The following is a 16,884-nucleotide window of genomic DNA, read 5'->3' as shown; positions in this document are numbered from 1 at the left end:
TACGAATAATAATCCATATTCTTTGAGGGTTAAAGAAGAGAACATACATAAACAGCCTGAAGACAGGAGGTGCTCCATAAATGTCAACCCTCTCTTTCCCAGGGACCCCATTCCTTCCCTTTGCTATAAATAACCAGCGCCTGAGTCAGCGGTGTTGGTGGCAGTACATGCCTTTAGTGCCAACACCAGGGAGGCAGAGGCAGACAGAGCTCTGAGTTCCAGGCCATCCTAGTCTACAGAGTGAGTTCCAGGACACTCAGGACTACATAGAGAAACCTCATCTCAAAAAAAAAAAAAAAAAGACAGGGAGGGGACCAACACCTATATCTGAGGGCCTTTGACATCCTATAGGCAAGGGAAGTGGAACCAACCCATGGCTTTAGACACTGGGGCAAAAACAGCCTGGCTTGAATCCACTTACCTTGTGGGGTCTCCCAGTCCCCTCCCCCCCCTTTCCTTTTGAATGCTTAGCCCACTGGCATTAAATGGCAATCCCTGAAGCATAGTTTCATTTAAGACTAACTAGGGAGGTGTTACTGCCTAAACCCACAGGTTTTTGTCCCTTTAAGAATGAGGGGATAACGGGGGGGGGATGGGGGGAGGGCACGGGAGGAGGGGAGGGAAAGGGAGAGGGACCTCGTACTGACTTGTGAAGCAACCTTGTTTCTTATCTAAATTTAAAATGGAAAATAAAAAAATATTAATAAAAAAAAAAAAAAAAAAAAAAAAAGAATCTGACACTGACCTTTGTGCTGCCGTGACCAGGGATGTAACCTAAACTCCATTATAGTTAAGGGCAGTCCAGACTTCCCTCTAGAGAGTCCCTTGGGTCTACGCTCAGGAACTGGATCTAGGGGGGCTCCAGATGCTGGGCATAGCACACTGTTCCCTTTCAGTCTGTGGTGCAGCTCTGGCCTGGGGCTGGGAGGGAAGAGAGCGTTGTATCTGCTCAGCCAGTTGGTTCTGCTCATCCCTCCACGCTATCTTGATGGCATGTGTTCAGGAAAAGTGGTGATAAACCAGGAGTGGTGGTGTCCTGTGTGGCCTCTGGGTGACAAGTGCCAGTGCATAGCTTCAGAATAAGATTTTCCTTACATCACCTAACCAGGTTCCCCAGGCTAGACCAGGGAGTTATCATTGGCCTCTACCTTCAGTCCTGTTCCGGAGTGAACACCCTCAGGTACCAGGTAAAGGCAGGACGAGCTTGATGTCATCTGATGAGATCAGATCAACACTTCCCTTCTCTGCTGTGAACAAACTCCCCTGAGCAGTGATGAGGAGAGACAGGTGGCCCTGCCTGAGTTTCTGCCCCTGGCTGTGTTTTGGAGACTTTTGCAGGCCTTCCATATACGCGTGGCCTCTTCGCTCAGCATCCACCTCCATTTGGGCCTGAGCAAAGGTAGCATGTTGCCAGGGTAATGGGAACAAGAGAGGGTAATGGGGTGTATATGACATGAAGCAGGAGGATGACTATTTGGGGAGGGGAAGAGAACCAGCCTGGGGAGTGGCAGTGAGGGAAACAAAGAGCAAATATGATCTCTTTCTCTCTCTCTCACACTCACACACACACTCACACACACACACACACACACATACACACACACACACACACACACACACACACACCCTGTGTACAAAAATGTCACAGTGAAACCTTTCATTTTTTTGTTGACTAAAAATGGTTGTTTTTCAGTTTTGGGCAGTGATCAGGGCTGTTTGCTTCAAATTGGCCAGTTTAAATGGCAGTGGCCATGGGGGAACCGGTGGGGGGCGGGGAGGCAGCTATCCCACGGGCAGGCCCGTGTTGGCGTATCTGCGGTTCACACCGCCTCTCCTGTTCTCTCTCAGCAATGGGTGACAAGCCGGCAGATGCGATTTGAAGGAGGATTTCAGGGCCGCTGCAACAAGCTGGTGGACGGCTGCTACTCCTTCTGGCAGGCGGGACTCCTGCCCCTGCTGCATCGTGCCCTGCACGCGCAAGGTGAGCCCACACCGCTGCTGGAGCTAGAAGATGGTCTCCCTGCAGTTCCTAACCAAGTGTTGTTTAGAGGAGTTGAAAGAAGTTCCGTCTGCCTAGGGTTTGGGGAACTGGTACGGAGCCTCCTGACCTAGGGGCCGTGTGTGCAGAATAGAATTCACTTCCCGTGGTTTCAGATCACCCACTGCTGCCTCAGCCTGTCTGTGGCAGGGTGAGCTTTCCCTTTGACACTCCCTGCTATCTGAAGGGAGTGTCCCCTCCCTGTCTCGGGCCCCATGATGACTGGGGTGCCATCTCAGCTGGGCGGAACTGTGAACTGTGTTTGGTCATGCCAGAATGAACCGCCCCTCCACACACAGTCAAAACGGTAATAGGAAAGGCAGTTACAAAAGGGGCAAAGAGAACCCATGAGAAAAGACTCATCACATCTAGATGAGTACACGTCACCATTAGAAAGGTTTTATTTTGAGCCAGTGAGACAGCCCAGTGGGTAAAGGCTTCTGCTGGCAAGTCTGAGGACCCAAGTTCAATCCCTGGGATCCACATGGTGGAAACTGAGAACTGATTCCCACAAGCTGTCTGATCTCCACGGGTGATCCCCTCCCCCACAGAGTAAATAAACAGAATGTTGTTTGTTTGTTTGTTTTATGAATGCCACTGTTTTGTTTGGCAGAACTGGGGATTGAAAGTAGGGACCCCCACCACCGAGGTGCAACCCAGCCCTAGAAATGCTTCATTTTAAAGTCAGTAAGCTCACCTATATGAGTGTGCTTCCCTGAGCTAAAGAAATCCATGTTCCTTTCTAAGGAGCCGCCACAAGGCACACAAGACCAGCAAGCGAAGGCTCTAACAGCCCCGTTTTCTCAATGCCTTTGATTCCATGTTCACTCTTGCCTGGCCACACAGGAGGGAGCGGGAGTCATGACCTCCCTGCCGGCTGCCAATCTGTTCCCGCCTGCCTGGAGATCCCTTGGCCCAGAGGGAGATTTTCCTGTGGACTCAGCTGGGTGGCAAGTTGCTCAAATGTAAAAGATGAGGCTCCTTACCTCCCACACCTAAGCTCTTTTCTGACTCTCAGAGCCCTGCGCTTTAATTTCCGTAATCTCCGTGGACCTGTTGAGTTGTATATGCTTTTGATACTGAGTCACTGTCCTCCCTTCCCAGCCTGGGGCCACTGGTTTCAGCCTCAGAATATTAAGACACATCAATGCCAATACTCTGAGACCTGCACAGGCTCCGGCTTGATCACTGGTAGTACTGTCAGGAATTCCTGAGAACAGCGGTTCTCCACCTGTGGGTCACAACCCGCTTTGGGCTCAGAAACAGTCCTCTCACAGGGATTGCATATCAGATACCCTGCACACCACCAGATACTTACAACAGTAGCACAATTACGGTTATGAAGTAACAACAAAAATAATTTTATGGTGGGGGGGATGGTCACCACACCATGAGGAACTGTATTAAAGGGTCACCACATTAGGAAGGTTGAGAACCACTGCCCCAGAGGCTGACTTTTCTGAAAGAAATAACCTGAGGTTTTGGTGATCTCTTTATTTGGAGCTGACTTACAGAAAGCCACAGATGTCACTTCTTTTTCCACAATGATGGCTCTGTTGGTGGCAGCCGAGATTTCCCAAGCATTCACCATGCCAGGGTGTTTCACTTACGTTTTGTTAATTTGACCCCCAAATGACGTGGAGACAGATGAGGACACAAAGTACATGTGATTAAGGCTTGCTTCATAAGCTGTCTGTGACCTGGAGTCATTGGTTGGTGACTGCAGCCCTTCTTGCATCACTGCAGAGGGATACCACCCCCCCCCCTTCAAAAAAGTTATCCGGCTCATGTGTAGCTAAAGAAATGCATGCTAGGCAGGGAGAGATGGCTCACTGGTTAAGAGCATGTGCTGGTCGAACGGAAGACCTGAGCTCAGTCCCCAGCACCCACATTGGGTGGCTCATAACTCAGCTGCAGGGGATCCAACTCCTTCTGGCTTCAGGCAGGCAGATCTGAGTTGGGGGCCAGCCTGCTCTACATAGGGAGTTCCAGACCATCGAGAGCTACATAGACTGTTTCAAAAAGGCAGGGCTCTTTTATAAATTATGGCACATCTTACAACAAACTATTATCCAGTCATTTAAATGGTGTTACAGATCTGGTTATGAAAATGCTTCATTTCTTAGAGGAAATGCTAGAAAATAACAATGTGCTATATTACTGAATTTCCAGAACTCTGGAAGAATATTCATTTAAAAAACAAAAAAATTAGTCTGAGTCCGGGCATGGTGGCACATGCTATCAGTCCCAGCCATTGAGAGACATGAATTTTATCCTGTTAGTAGACAACAAATAGGGTAGTGTGCATGTGTCTGTTTAACTTATAAATGCACTTAAAATTTCAGCCTGGCTAGTGCACTGTCGGGGGTTCACCCGCAGAGATACTAGTAGAGGGGTGTATTGAAGTAGAGTTTGAGTAGCAAGTGAAAAACGTCCTTTGAAAGGTGAAGAGTTTCCCAGCCCGGCCACCGCACACCTTTCATCCCAACACTCAAGAAGCAGATCTCTGTATGTTCAAGTGGAGCTTGACCTACAGCCAGGTCTACATGGTGAGAAACTTTCTCAACAAACAAACCTGAGTGGGTAAATAGACGGTGCTTTTTCTAAACGGTAGCTGCACAGTGGCTCTCTTCAGAAAGCTCCCTGGGATACGGCATGAAGTGTAAAAGGCCAGGCCCAGGGCAGCCATGTGTACACCAGCTGGTGTCCACTGGATTTCCTTAGCAGCATGTCAAAACACTTAGCAATGGGTGATATTGAGAGAAGTGTGGGAGGGGAGTCAGAGGTTACCTTGCAAGTTGTGGATCCTCTACTATGCCCTTTTCTTTTCTTCTTCCAATATATATACATATGTATATGTATGTATGTACTTCTGTTTTAACTGAAGCAAATTTTTTTGTGTCTGTGTGTATGGTATGTGCACATGTGTGGGTCCCTGGAGCTAGAGCTACAGGAAGTTGTCAGTCACCTGATGGTGGGTGCTGGGAACCAAACTCACATCCTTTGCACGAGCAGTTCTTGTTCTTCACCACCGGCCCATCTCTCCCATTCCTTGTTACTTGTATTTTTTGTAAGCAAATGCATTATTATTTTTTTAATGTTTGATACTGGATATTGAGCCCAGATCCTCTACAGTGCTAAGCATATTCACCACTACTGGATTATATCCATAGCCATAAATTTAAAACAAGTTTATGAATTATCTGTGGTGCTAGGGGTTGAACTACTCTGTACTCTGTAGTAGTACCAGTCTACTAAATAGTAAGTAGAGATCACTGAGGTGTGTCACCAGCCTTCTAACACTGCCTTTTAAAAGTATTTTTGTGGGGCTGGAGGGATGGCTCAGTGGTTAGGAGCACTGGCTGCTCTTCCAGAGGACCTGAGTTCATTCAGTTCCCAGAACCCACATGGTGACTCACAACCATCTGAAACTCCAGTTCCAGGGGATGTGATGCCTTCTATCTCTAAGGGCACCAGGCACCAGGCATGTACATGGTAAACATACGTGTAGGCAGAACACTCAGACATATAAAATAAAAATAAATAAATGGAATACTTTGTATTTGTAGCTGAGAATATATTTCAGTGGTAGAGAAATTGTCTAGAGTGTGTGAGCCTTGAGTTGTAGCACCAGTACTGGTGTGGTGGGGGAGACAATGATCTTATTTCTAATTTAAAAAAGACTCACAGGGTAGTGGTGGCACACGCCTTTGATGCCAGCACTTAGGAGGCAGAGGCAGAGGCAGGTTTGAGGCCAGCCTGGTCTGCAGAGTACCAGGTCAGCCAGGGCTACATACAGAAACCCTGTCTCAAGGAAAAAAAAAAAAAAGACAGAAAAGGCTCACATCAAGATATTGCCTGACTCCACTAGTGATTTCAATATCTCCCTGCCAATGTCTGCCTCCTACCTGTTGAAGACAAAACTTGAGAAGAATGCGCCATTGGTAGTAGATTAACAGTATCAAATGGTAGTGCTGGAGGGGTGGCCCAGCATTTAGGAGCCCTTGTCACTGCTGCTCTTCCAGGGGGCTAGAGTTCTGTTCCCAGCACCCATGCGAGGTGGTCAAAACTCCAAAGATACATGCACACTGACGCACAGACACACAGATACACCTCCATCCCCCCGCCACACACACTAAAAAAAAAAAGGCTGGGGAGATTGCTCAGTGGTTAAGAACACTGGCTGTTCTTCCAGAGGACCTGGGTCCAATTCCCAGCATCCACATGGCAGCTCACAACTTCTGTAACTCCAGTCCAGGGGATCTGACACCCTCACACAGACATACATGCAGGCAAGACCACCAATGAAACAAGAAGAAAGCATCTTGGGATGGGGAGTGGTGGCATACGCCTTTAATTCTAGCACTCAGGAGGAAGAGGTAGGCAGATCTCTGAGGGATCTCTGTGTTCAAGGCCAGTCTGGTCTACAGAGTACGTTCCAGATGGCCAGGGCTACACAGAGAAACCCTGTGGTGATATCTTGCTTGTACAAATAAAGCCTGTCTGAAGGTCAGAGAATGGAGCTTGCCATTAGCTAACCATGGAGGTCTGGAGGTCTGGACAGAGAGGCAGGAAGTGAGATGGCTGGGTGGAGAGAGGATATAATCCAGAAGAAACAGGCACTCGCTCTCCTCTGCTGAGATGCTAGAAATAAGGCGTGGCTGTGGCTTGCTCCTTCTCTCTGATCTCTCAGCATGCTCATCTATTTCTGACCCCAGGTTTTTATTATTTAGACCTATTAAGAACTTGCTTTTACAAAACTCTGCCTTGAGAAAACAAACAAAAGAAAGCAGCCTGTGAGTTTTGATGGCCTGCAGGGCACATGTGGCTGAGGACAGCTATTAACATGACTGAGCACAGAAACTCAGTTAAAATATAAAATTTAAATTTTCGGTGATGTTTCTTTTCGTGTAACTCAATTGTGTAGGTCTGGAGTGTGAACTTGCAGCTGACAATGACACAACAGCGTGTGTCCACCTGTTGGACCGAGTGACATGCACCTGCAGCTCTCTGCTGTAATTGGAAAGACTTCATTTTGTAGCTAAAAGAATCCTTTGAAATACAAAATGACATTATGACAGGGATCTCCAAAAGTGACATTATAATGGAGTCTATAACTGCTGCAGAGGTGTAAAGGATTTTAAACCTGATTTCCATGCTGTTGCCATCCTGGGATCACCTCACCCTTTATCTTGCCATGATTATGTGTGCTGCTGTCCAAGTTCCCCAGGAAGTCCTTTGGAGGGTTTGTGAACTCTGAGCTTTTAAATGATAGTGGTGTAGGAAGTGACAGAAACATTGTGATTTTGGCCACAGGTTATCATTTGCCTGGGGATGATAATCTTCCATTTGTTATAGGGTGTGCCATGAGGGCACAGTATGAATAGTTACCCTAAAGTGTAACAAATACTTCTTTAAACATAATAGAGCTCTTTCTCATGCTGTACGCTTGATCCATTTCAAGTCTACAGTTTAGTGTCCATAGAGATCTGTACTGCCTTTATCACAATCAGCTTAGAACATTTTCTACAGTTTCTATCCAAAATACATACCTATCAAATATGATTTTAAAAGCAAGGATATCACAAAGAAAACAACAGTGTGATTAGAACTCAAATATCAGTTGTTTTATTTTAAACTCATGTAAGAAAACAAATGAGCAAAAAGGAGACAAGAGGCAGGTACAGCTGTGATAGAAAATGGGTAAATACAGTGTAAGGGCTGAAAACAAGGATAGACTAGTAAATCAATTAGTAGTGCAGGGCATGTAGATCAGAATAAATGAGCAGATACTGTTTCTCTGTTGTTGTTTGAGACAAGGTAGCCCAGGCTGGCCTAGAACTCATGTCTGTCTTCCAGCATCGACTTCCATACCTGGCTCTTTTCTTTACCTTTAAAAAATTATGTATTTATTTACGCTAGGGATCAAACCAGGGCCTCACACAGGGTTTTTAGTTTTTTTTTTGTTGTTGTTGTTTGTTTGTTTTTGCTTTTTTTTTTTTTTTAGAGGTGCTGAAGTCTAATTTTTTGCTTGTTTTTTGAGACAAGTTTCTCTGGGTAGCTTTGGAGGCTGTCCTGGAACTCGCTCTGGCCTCAAATTTACAGAGATCTTCCTGCCTCTGCCTCCTGGGTACTGGGATTAAAGGCGGCACCACCACTGCTCAGAACATAATTTTTTTGTTGTTGTTCTCCTGTTAGTTATGGTATTGGTATCTTGTGAGAATGCATTGCTAACTCCAACATTGTGGGAATGTATGTTTTCTTCCTAGAGTCTTGATTTTTAGCTCTCATTTAGGTTATTGATAAGGATTTTTGTTTTATTTTGTGAGACAAGGTCTTTCTGTGTGGCACAGGCGTCAGCCTCCCAAGGGCAGGGACACATGTCCCACTTCAGGCTCCATCATCGGTATGTACAAGTTCAGTTGTCCCAGCACGGACTGTGCTTTCCTTCACCGAATGGGCGGAGCATCCTGCCGCCGCGGGCGTGTAGGCTTATCTCTTGATTCACATTTCTGCTGCACGGCACTATGTGTCTATCCCCAGGCACCATGGTTATTATAGCTCTGCTGTAGGTGTTGACATAAGGAAATACAGGTCTCCTGGCTTTCTTCTTTTTCATGGTAACCTTGGCTGTTTTGGATCTTCTGCAACTCAGTATGAATTCAGTTAAAATTTTTTTTTAAGGATTTCAGAGAATATGTAGTTTTTTTCTTTAAAGCCGGTGTCATGTATCTCAACCTGTATAGCCCAGTCTGGCATTGAAGTGCTGGTTTTCCTACCTGCCTTCTGAATGCTGGAATCACAGTATGTGCCACCAGACCCAGCAAGTAGTCACATCTTAACAATCTCCACTTACTTGCTTTTGTTTATGTGTGTATGCACATATGTGTCCTGGTATACATGCACATTTGTGGAGGCCGACAACCAAGTGTCTTCCTCAGTTAAATTAGTGTCTGCCACTAATTTAACTAGACTGGCTGGCTGAGCAGCCTGGGGAGCCTCCTGCCTCCTCCCCTCAGCTCTGGTATTACAAGTGTGTGCTGCCACACCCAGATTTTTTATCTGGGTGCTAGGGATGGAACTCGGACCCCCAAGGTTGTGCAGCAGGCACTTTATTGGCTGATCTGTCTCGCCAGCTTCTTGTAATTAAAGCAGTTATTACATTTAGTCGTGTTTGCATTCACCAGTGTGGGGGTGGGGCACAGGATGTGTGCCAGGACAAATGTGTGTCAGTCAGACCTGGTTCTTTCCATCAGGGTGAGTAGTAAGAGCCCTTGCCAGCTGAACCACTTTACTGACTATTATTACTTTGAAACCTTTTATGTAGCCGAGGATGACCTCGAACCTCTGATCATTCTAAGTGTGTGTTACCATACCTGGCTTAAGAAGTGCTTGGATTAAAGGCATGGACCACCATGCCTAGCCTGATTATTACCTAATGTCGAACAATTCTGCATTCTGGGGATTGTTTTGCTTATATTCTTTTCATCCACTGTATTCACTTTAGCCTTTTGTAATTTTTACCCAGAGGTTTTTATATCCACCCTAGAGATTTATATACCCACATCTATGCGATTTGGTTCCATTCCTTTTCTCACTTACCTTGTACATCCGCTTAAATGAGATGTTTCACTGCTACTTGGAATGATGGTTGTGGAGATGATGTGTCAAAGTAGAAGTCTGTGCTTATATGTTATATGAAAACCATATGGTTACAAAATGATACTTGTAATGTATAGGGAAATGCGTAGAAACAAGGGTGGCGAGCTGTCCTCTCCCTGTTTGGTAACTGTGTGACCCACAGAATTCCCACTGTGCTGGCTGAACTCGGGAATGAAGGAGCCCACAACCTAGGGACATAGCCAAGGGGTGGAGTGCTTGGCTAGCATGCACAAGGTGCAGGATTCATTCCCCAGCATTGAAAGAAACGAAAAGAAAAACAGCGCCCAAGACAAATTTCACATGGCTCTCAGCATGCGGGTTGTTTTTGCTTGTGTGTGTGTGGTGGAGCAGTCAGCAGTGGTGTCTTCAGGGACAGATGTCTGTGTCCTGGGAGACTCTGGGATCTTTTTGGAGATGGATTTAGTCAGGATTAGAAAAGTCAGAACAAGCCATCCGACTGTTACCCACCCCTGTAAGAATTCCTAACCTGCTTAGAGTCCACTAACAAGGACTAGGGGGAATGCCCTCAGCAAACACTAGGCCACTGGTGAGGGTATGGTTTAGGACTGGTACACTTCAAGGCCAATGGCACTGCCACTTAGAACTGCTCTTTGACACACATCCGTGCTCAGGAGGGGACAGGTGATGAAGCTAGCCAGTAAGTGTACCGAGAACGGGTGGAGTGGGACTAACCGCCACGTTTGCCCTGCCCTTCCCCAGGCGACCCGGCCCTCAGCATGAGCCACTGGATGTTCCATCAGCAGGCCCTGCAGGAGTACATCCTGATGTGCTGCCAGTGCCCCGCTGGGGGTCTCCTGGACAAACCTGGCAAGTGAGTGTCTTCCCGGGAAGGGGGGTGAGGGCAGAGGGAATATGCTGCCCAGGCCCTCCAACCTGGGGCCTCCCTGTCCTCCAGCCACTCACCACTAACATTGATCAGGGACAGAGTTAACAGTGTGGACAACCCTCCAGTGACACTGAGCCTCGATTTCTGGTTACTCATCTTGTCCCCAGCTCACAGGCACCTTTCTGCCTCCCCAGAGAGGTAGATGGAGTGCTGGCGTGGCAGCTTTCCTTTTCTGGTTTTTTGTTTTGTTTTGTTTTGAGATGAGGTTTCTCTGTGTGTCTCAGGCTATACTGGAACTCATTTTGTAGATCAGGCTGGCCTTGAACTCAAGATTCCCTGCCTCTGTCTCCTGAGTGCCGGGATTAAAAGTGTGCACCACCATGCCCAATTTCCTTTACTGTATTGTTCTGTTTTTCTTGTTAAGCCCACGAAACTGAAATAGGATATGAATGGAGGTGTAGATCAGTGGTGGAGCATTTGCCTAACATGCATGTCATTCTGGGGTCATCCTGAACAATGTAAAATCGTAAAACAGAGCAGGCTATCAATTCAGTGGGTGCTGTAAACAGATGGGAATCCAACAACTGTTCTGGGGTAGATTAAATGACTAAACGCAAATGTGGGGTATTGTGTATGGTAGAGTAAAAGAAAAAGTTAACCTACAATATGAGATGTCCCAGACACACACTCACAAACACTGCTGTCGCCACTACTGCTGCTCGGGGAAAGGCCGGGCCCAGCAGCTCATCAGGAGTGTGACTGATTTTTAGACATTTTGTGATTTTTCTAGAGAAACATATTAACTTAGTACCACCGCTAGAGAGCCCCTCCAGAGCAGCTGGGAGACCAAATGACAGTTCCCATGGCCGAGGGTATGGCTCAGCAGGGAATGTGTACTGGCCTAGCATGTGGGAAGCCCTGAGTTCCATCTTCATCCCTCCAAGAAACAAACAGAATGGAAAGAAAAAAACTAGAGTCCCATTGTTGAGACCTGTAAGCCCATTGCTGGGAGCACCCATGCTTCCTTCAGCCTGTAGAGAAAAGGGGGCCCAAGCATGGTTGTGTCACAGGCCTCTGGGTTTGGGTGGCAGTTTTTGGAGAGTTTGGTAGGGAAGAGACAGGGTTTCTCAGAGCTGTCTGTTTTGCAGGTCACGTGACTTCTACCACACTTGCTACTGCCTGAGCGGCTTATCCATCGCCCAGCATTTCGGAAGTGGGGCCATGCTGCATGATGTGGTCATGGGTGTGCCTGAGAATGCTCTGGTAAGGCAGGTTGGCTTCTTTTATGGAGTTTGCGAGCCCTGGGAACAGACCATGGAGTCAATGCAATTATAATCAAATGATTTATTGATTAACGGCTAGCAGGGCAAATCTCTGAGCCAAATTTGAGCTGGCCGTGAAGGTGGGTTCGGGGAAGAACTTCTAAAGGGAAAACCATATGAAGGCTTTCCATATCTATGTAAGCAAGTAAAATCCATTCTGTTCTGCCAAGTTAAGTGGTTAAGCCAACTCAAAACAATCTTTGCGTATCTGTGTAAGCAAGTTACAGAAGCAAAAAAAGCAGTTAATTTTATCATAACAAGTCCATAGTCACTTTTAGCCATCCTATTTTTTATTTAAATCCTTTTTAAAAAATTAATGGGAAAAAAATTAATGGGGGAACCCAAAACACTCTGTGGGTATCTGAATAAGTAAGTAAGCTAAGGAGCGAAACAGCTATCATAACAGATAGTCACAGCTATACATTTTTGGGTGGGAGGTCACTGAGTCAGGATTAAAGGAAACTTATCTTCCAGAGCTGGAGTCAGCGACAGATGCAGGTGGGTACCAAAGATGGATGCCTAACATAGAATGGAGCTTCCTAAGTCATAACGATCAACACCCCTTTCCACAAGGTCCTCCAGGTCAGGGGATCTCATTTCGGAGTGGCCACTGTGTCCTGCAGAGCTGGCTGTCTCCTGTGTGGACAAGCTGGAAACTCACAGCCCCCCTCTGCCATCTGCGTCCTGAGTGAAGGTGTGCATGGAGGAAACGCGGGGCCAGACAGAGGCAGGGTTTCAGTGGTCTGAACTGGGGCAGAGGTAGCTATTCCTCTAACGAGGTGGCTTCTCTAGTCTGGCCCTGTGCTGACCAGTTTCCTTCTCGAAGGCAAACACAGTGGTTACTCAGAGCCCGGGGACCTCTAGCATGATCGCTGGTTTCACGTCTCAGCTTAGATGCCTTCTCTGAGAGGACAGACTGCCCACGTTGCTGTGCACACGTTGGTTTGCCATGTATTTGTTTCGCGTGTGTGCTCCCCCTAAGGTGGCCGTCCTAGGCTAGAGATGTTGCTCGTGGCTAGGGTTCATGCTGAGATGAGACTGTGGAGCCTCGAGCTTAGCCCCCAGCACAAGAAAAGAACAGGATGTTGCCCACCATGGCCTGTGCTACAGCAGCCTGGCACAAGGTGACACTCTGCACCTAGACATGAGCCCAAGCAACACACTCAGCTGAGACCGTCCACAGCGGCCAAGTAACAAAGCCACTTGTCAAAGCCACCCATATTCTGAGGTTCTGCCTCCAACAGATCTAAATGTTGAGCCTTACCTTTTCATCTGGCTTTTATATCTGTCCTCCGTTTGCATTGGGAAATGTTGTAAGCAGAAGTACAAATAGATGACAGATGAAAATCTTTTTTTTTTTTTTTTTTTGCCAGGGTCCCACTGTGTCACTCTGTAGCTCTGGCTGGCCTGGAATTCATATTATGGACCAGGCTGGCCTTGAACTTGTATCAGTTTTCTTGCCCCTGCCTCCTGGGGCGATTGCGATTACAGGCTGCATCCACCACGGAGACCAGAGGTTGTCTCAGTGCCACCCCTCGGGAGATGTGCTCCTTGTTCTTTGACCTGAGCAGCTTACTGCACAGGGGTCCTGCCTATTAGGCCAGCCTGGCTGGCCAGCCAATAAGCCCCAACGACCTCCCTGTTCCCGCCTCCCTGATGCTGAGGCAGGGCAGAATTTTCGAGTAGTATTCGAACCTCTCTGGGAGAGTGAAGAGGAGGCTATAGCTGCAGAAGATTTTCAATTTCTTTACACCCCCCTCCCCATCTCGTGGGGGGAGGGGCAGGGCAACATGTGGTTAGAGGAGTTGATTTTCTCCTATTGTGTAGGTTCCAGAGTGATCTCAGGTTATGAGGCTTGGCAGCAAGCACCCTTACCTGCTGAGCCATCTTGCCAGCTCCTCATTTATTTATTTAGACAAGGTCTCATGTAGCCCAGGCTGGCCTCCATCTAAGAGGCGTGCAGTCAAGAATGAGTGAATTTCTGATCTTCCGCCTCCACCTCCCGGGTGCTAGGATTACAGGGTCACTATTGGGCAGACGTGGGGGCTTAGGTGCAAATAGTAACAAAGCATGATGACAGAATACATGAAAGTGTCACCGTGAAAGTGACACGGCAGCGCACACCTGCAATCCCGGCCTGTGGGGTAGAAGCGGGAGGATCAAGGGTTCAAGCCCAGCTTACATAGCAAATTTGAGGCCAGCCTGGGCCAGCCAGCCTGGGCCAGCCAGCCTGTTGAAAACAGACTGAAACAAAGAAAGTGGTGCAGCAAACTCAGTACTTTGTCTGCTAATTAAAGACATTTAGTAATAAAAAAGATACAATGTTTAAGGTTTTGGAGCAGGGGATGTAGCTTAGAGGGGGACACATACCTACCATGGGTGAGGTGCTGGGTTTGCCACACACACAGTTTCAGAGTCAGAGTTTTAGATAAAGATGCTTAACAGGTAAAGTCTATGTGGATATTCCAAAAGCCAACAGACTCCAAAATGTATGTCAGATAAAACATAAGCATTTGCTATCATTAAAATATTCAAAGTATGTATTTAAGTGGTTGTGCACTATGAAATGTTTTCAGCCGATACTGTTTTTTGCACATTTGGGCCTGGGATAAACCTGTGTGTACCACTCAGGCTCCCTTAGTCTAAGTTCTGCCGGGTGAGTTTCCACCACGCAAGAGCCACTGGTGACGAACTGGCATCTCTTCTCTTTGCAGCAGCCCACTCACCCCGTCTACAACATTGGACCAGACAAGGTGATCCAGGCCACCACACACTTTCTGCAAAAGCCAGTCCCAGGCTTTGAGGAATGTGAAGATGAGGTGACCTCAGATCCGGGCACCGACTAGAGGACCCCATGGCACCCCCAGCTCCCCCGGCAGACAAGGTTTCTCCGTTTGGGTACAAAGCACTCTGCTGATGGGAGCCTTGGCCACTGTAGAACCGTGGTTTCTTTGTCCTTTCCTGTCAAACAAAACAAAGCCATCAGCTGTGGGTTTGGTAATATTACAGTGGTGTGATTTTTTAAAATTATTTTCATACCTGTCAAACCAAAACTCTGTGAGCCTGTGCAGTGGGGTTGGAGGAGAGCAGTGCATGCTGGGAAGAAGTGGCCTTAGCCAGCAGCCCCGCCCCACCATGCTGAAATGGAGAGGGTACCATTTCAGGTGACCTGCACAGCACCATTCAGTCACCAGATGGGCATCCTCTGGGGTAGAAATGTCTGCTCCGTGCCGTGCCAGGGTGGGGCTGGGGGTCCCGCCTACGTGAGCTCCCTGGAAAAGACCACTGGGCTACAGCAGCACACTTGTCTCCTTCACCCAGCCACTTGCGAAGGACAGCGGCTGGGAATGGAGAAGGCTCTTAGGTCGCGTCCCTCCCCCCAACCTGGGAGAACTGAGCCACACATCTCCAAGGCCGTGTTTGGTGTAAGCAAGACTTGTTTTGTCCAATTATGATTGGAAAATCAGCCTCTAGGTCAACTCTGTGCCAGAGGAAGCAGCTTCCCCCAGAGCCCAGGCCCTGCCTCTCCACATCATGTACCAGGAGAGGCTGTCCTCCTCCGGGCACTGCTGCAGCCCAGGTTCCTTCTGTCCCTTCCTTCTTCTCCTCACCCCAACCCCCAGACAGTGTTGTCTCTTCTCATCCAGAGTATTAACACTACTAAGGCGTTCATCTTACCTGATGACTCGGGATCTGTCCCTGCCCCCCACTCCAGACTCACTGAAACAGAATCAAGTTAGGTAAGCTGGCTGCTGTGGAGACTGGCCTGGGGGGTAGGGCGAGCACCTGCTGTGTGCCCAGTCTTGGAGCTGCCTCTGCGCCACCCCCTACAGTCGGAAGGGTGCTGAGTCTGGTCATCGTCCACCGCTACAGTTACAGCTCGTGTCACTGTCCCAGCCTTCGTGTGAGCAGGCAGACAGGAGCTTGGAGACGCAGCATGAGGCTCTTCCCAAACCACTGGCCATCTGCTGCCTCTAATTCCCTATTGCTTTGGTGTACTGGGCTATGTATTACCTCCTTGAAATAATAAAAGAGTAACATTTTCTATGCTTTCTTTTCCTGAAGAAAAATACATTTTTTTTGGATGTGTATGTATCTATATGTGTGTGAATGCGTGTCTGTGGAGACTGGAAGAGAGAGTCAAATCCCCCGGAGTTACATGTGGTTTTTAGTGGCTTCAGTGTGGGCGTTGGGAACCAAATTCAGATCCTCTGGATGAACAGCAAGTACTCTAGGCCTCTATGCTATCTCTTCTATCTATACCAAGAAAATTCCTTCCAGATGCCCATTTGCTCTGGGGATTTCCTGTCTCCTGCATGTGAGTGAGGCAGGACGTCATTCCCTTGCACGTCTCTACACACTGAACTGTAACATCTGTGTCTGTCTCCAACCTGCCCATGGAAGGAACTACGCTCTGCCACTGCGTAGGGCTGGTGGGTGGACATCCTGGTCACAGGTGGGGGCTGGCATGGGTATTGCTGGAGTCTTGTGGTTACCAGAAGGGCTTCTCTCACAGGAAACTCCATCCATGCAAATAACCCAGAGTTACATTCTGAATGCAGCTCCCAGCCCCTGGCAATGTTAATCTTGCTAATAAAGTTTTGGGGTTGCAGTCCATCATGCCCAAGTGTGTCTGTCCACCACTGATAGCAAGGAAGGGCTCAGCACCAGGAGCTGAGGTGCTGAAGACTGCAGTCACCATGGGGGTCCAGACACCACTTCAGACTGAGGTGTCTTCATACCCAGGAGCAGGGCCCGGAAGGGTAGGTGGCGTTGGGTGAGGGAGAGAAGGCTGCCTCTTGATCCTGCTGTACCCCAGGTTTGTATTAACATCTCTCTCCGGTTCCTTTCTTGGAGAGCTCTCCAATTCAGCCTTCAGTGGGCCTGGAGAGAAATCTCAGATTTTATTTGATCCATATTTTATCCTGTGGAGCCTGAGTAGAAGACACAGCATTTGACCCCAAGAAATATGTCCCTACCAACAAATACTAAACTCCCACAGATGTGTCCTATGA

General features: G+C 47.8%; 1 protein-coding gene across 2 annotated transcripts in view; it reads left to right on the top strand.

The window, feature by feature from the left end:
* LOC101826526 (protein farnesyltransferase subunit beta) overlaps window positions 1–15,912 on the top strand; it is an 80,000-nt gene extending 64,088 nt beyond the window's left edge. For both annotated transcript variants that reach the window (XM_040742879.1, XM_040742880.1), the window contains exons 9-12: window positions 1,849–1,981; window positions 10,421–10,532; window positions 11,696–11,810; window positions 14,584–15,912. In XM_040742879.1, the coding sequence (XP_040598813.1) occupies window positions 1,849–1,981; window positions 10,421–10,532; window positions 11,696–11,810; window positions 14,584–14,715 (492 nt within the window). In that variant the 3' untranslated portion in view covers window positions 14,716–15,912. The remainder of the gene's footprint in view (window positions 1–1,848; window positions 1,982–10,420; window positions 10,533–11,695; window positions 11,811–14,583) is intronic.
* The last annotated feature ends 972 nt before the right edge of the window (window positions 15,913–16,884 follow it).

Source organism: Mesocricetus auratus, unplaced genomic scaffold (genome assembly GCF_017639785.1).
Source record: "Mesocricetus auratus isolate SY011 unplaced genomic scaffold, BCM_Maur_2.0 Super-Scaffold_15014, whole genome shotgun sequence".
NCBI classification, from domain to species: Eukaryota; Metazoa; Chordata; class Mammalia; order Rodentia; family Cricetidae; genus Mesocricetus; species Mesocricetus auratus.
The sequence above is the reverse complement of the archived record's forward strand: the minus strand, read 5'-3'. Positions and strand labels throughout refer to the sequence as shown.